The 2,962-nt window shown below is 64.9% G+C and overlaps 1 protein-coding gene across 1 annotated transcript; it reads left to right on the top strand.

Moving 5' to 3' along the window:
* Positions 1–105: 105 nt before the first annotated feature.
* Positions 106–764, top strand: MNEG_9733 (Protein SYM1; the record flags this gene model as incomplete). The annotated part of the gene is made up of 2 exons (XM_014041793.1): positions 106–264; positions 486–764. 2 exons carry the CDS (start codon positions 106–108, stop codon positions 762–764), a joined length of 438 nt encoding a protein of 145 aa, XP_013897247.1.
* Positions 765–2,962: the final 2,198 nt, after the last annotated feature.

The raw sequence follows: 2,962 nt of genomic DNA, 5'->3' as shown, positions 1-2,962 counted from the left end.
CCCCCCCAGAAGCACCCCTTGCCGATCGCCTCTGACCCACCCTCACCACCCCCTTCCCCCCTGCCCCCTCAAATCAACAACACCAGGTTCAACTTCCTGGACACGATGGTGATGCCGGCCACGCCGACCGCCCCGCTGGCGGTGGCCCTGAAGGTGCTGCTGGACCAGGCGCTGCAGACGCCGCTGGGCTACTGCCTCTTCTTCTCATCCATGAAGCTGCTGGAGGGACGCCCGGCGGAGGCGGCGCCGGCGATCAGGGCCAAGGTGCGGATGCGGCGCTTGCTACGTGCATGCGTGGCCTTCAAGGCGCGCGTGCGCATGGTTGTTGTGCAGATCGCGTTGGAACAGGCTCGGTGTCTGTTTCAGCTCACACAAGCAGTGCTGGCAGCCGGGAGCGGCGACCACACATCACGTGCGACCCGCACGCTCTCGGTCCCCTCCGAAGCCCCTCCCTGAGCCGGCCACCCCCTCCCGCCGCCCCGCAGCTGGTGCCGACGCTGGTTGCTAACTGGTACGTGTGGCCGGCGGCGCAGCTCATCAACTTCACGGTGGTGCCCCTTGACCTGCGCATCCTGTATGTTAACGTCGTCAGCATCGCCTGGACGGCCTTCATATCCAACGTCGCCAACAGCGACGCCGCGGCCGCGCCCGCGGCGCCAGACGCGCCGCCCGCCGGCGCGCGGGCGGGGCGGGAGCAGGAGGCCGCGGCGCAGCTGGCGGTGGCGCGCGGGCGCGGCAGGCGCGGGCGCACGGCAGCGCTGTAGTGGGCAGACGCACCTGCCCGGCCCAGGAGGTCTCCTGGAAGCGCATGGCGCTGCCACATACTCCGAGGCCGTGCAATCAGCAGCAACGCCAACAATTGTGGCACAAAGCCAGCAGCTCGCCGTCGCCCCACAGCGGCTTGTGCCGTCGCCTGCAGCACGTGCCTGGCACCAGCCCTTCCACCAAACGCCCCTGCCCCCACAAACGCACAAGCCGTGGTGCGATGGGCCGACGACTTCACAATGAAACGAGGTGCAGCCCCCCAAGCAATGTGCGTGCTCTGCCGCGCCTGCTGCATTGCTGGCGCGCTTTGTTCAGGCCAGGACTGCTGAAGCAGGCCGCCCCTCCAGCCGTAATTGTGGCGTCAAACGGCCCTGGCCTGCAACCGGCAACACACGCCGCCAGCCTGGCGCCCGCTCTGCCTTCCCAGGCACTCGGCTGAGACAGGCCGGAGCCCATTTGACTTGATATTTCACCAAACGATCCACCGCCGTGCGTCCCGAAGCCTCCGCCCTCGGCTCACTAGCCAACCCCCCACCCACAAAAGTCGCTGTACCACGAACAACATCGGTCAAAGCTTGCGGCCCCCTCTGCGCCCTCTGCATGTTGCCACCATCCTGGTGAGTGTGGCCCCCACAATTGGCGCCTCTTTCAGGCGCCTTGCGTGGCGGCGCGCATCCAGTCTAGGCCGAAGATCCCTGGAGAAAATGCAAGCACTTTTTTTGTTGCCGCCGATGCGCGCTCCACAGCAAGCGTCGTGCGCCGCCGGCTCAGCAGCCGGCAGGTTTGGGCGAGGAGCCGCCAGTGGCGCGCCCGCCCGTGTTTGGCACCCTCCGACTCGCGGCAAACGCGACGGGGCTGCGTGGCTTCCTTCGGCCGCCGTGTGCCGCCCCTGTGTGGTGTCTTAATTCGTCGGGAGGCGTGTCGCAGGTGTTGCGGTGTGTCAACATGTTTGTTTGGTGCATTTGTGTTCAGGGGAATGTGGGCGACGCCTGCTCCTCATTAGTGTTGGCGGACGCGGTGGGGACTTGGTTTGCGGGGTGAAGCGGTGCTTCTTAGAGCCTGCGCAGGGCTAGTGCAGGATTGCAACCCATCCGACTGCATCATGCTGCTGTAATAGTCCACTCTGCTTTTGTGCGACGACGCCACAAGTCGCTCAACGGGCGTCAGCACCTGCTGCACACATTGGCTGCTGGGCATGGCCAGACCAGCACTGGTCGACGGGGCTGTATGTGTACCACAGTTGGCACAGTCTGAATCGGAAAGTAAGCGTGCTGAGCGGAGCTGCTGTCGAGCGCCTCAAGACATGTTCTTGCAGCAAATGGAAGGATGCTTTTCGTAAAGCCTCCTGGGTGGCTTGCGTGCGCGTCCGGGGCCGCGCGCGCCTGATTTCAAGCAGGAGAGCCCTGGCGAGTCACTGCAAGTAGCAATGCTGTGGGCCCGATTATTGCAGCTTGGCGACAGTGTCCACAGCATTCCACCATCCACATTCCCTTGTGAGCCGGTTGGGACTGAGGACCACTCGCCGTGGCGGGTCAACAGCACACCTTCACAGCTGGTGGGGCGGGTAGCAGCCCAACTCTCCAGAGGGGATCAACCGCTTGCCATTTATCCCAACAGCAGGCCGCTCGCTTCTGGTCCGGCTCGCACGACTCACGCCCCCCCCCTGCATGCACGTCAGCAAACACCGGCCGGATTTCGAGGCCCCTGTCACCAGCCTCTGTTCATCGTCCGAGCCCCGTTCTCGTACCGGCATGCTCTCGCTGCGCCTCTTGGCCGTAGCGCAAGCCGTTTGCAAGCCGGCAGACCCCCCCACACACACAGACACCGCTGTAGCGGCGTATAACACAAGCGGTTACAACTTCAGATATCAAGAGCCCCGTCAATGGCGCTAATTTCGTTATCATCAACGCCTTGGCCCAACCCCGCGGCAGCGAACCAAACACCACCCATGCAGCACCAGAGCGCCAACGCAAGGGCGCATCTCCCGCCCTCGCGCCCTGCGCACGGCACCAAGCTTTGCACCCCAGGCCGCCTGCAGCTCTCAGCCAGCCGCAGCGACGACCCTCTCGAGCCTGATGTCCACCTCGCGTTCCACGTAGCGCCATTCGTCGCTGGCCCTGAGTTGCTTGACCATCTCTTCGAATTCCGCCTCGTGCTGGGGCGCGTACTCAAACCTGGGGCCAGGGCAGGCGGGGGC

This window comes from Monoraphidium neglectum (genome assembly GCF_000611645.1).
Source record: "Monoraphidium neglectum strain SAG 48.87 unplaced genomic scaffold scaffold02044, whole genome shotgun sequence".
NCBI lineage: Eukaryota > Viridiplantae > Chlorophyta > Chlorophyceae > Sphaeropleales > Selenastraceae > Monoraphidium > Monoraphidium neglectum.
This window is presented reverse-complemented; position numbering and strand designations above follow the sequence as displayed.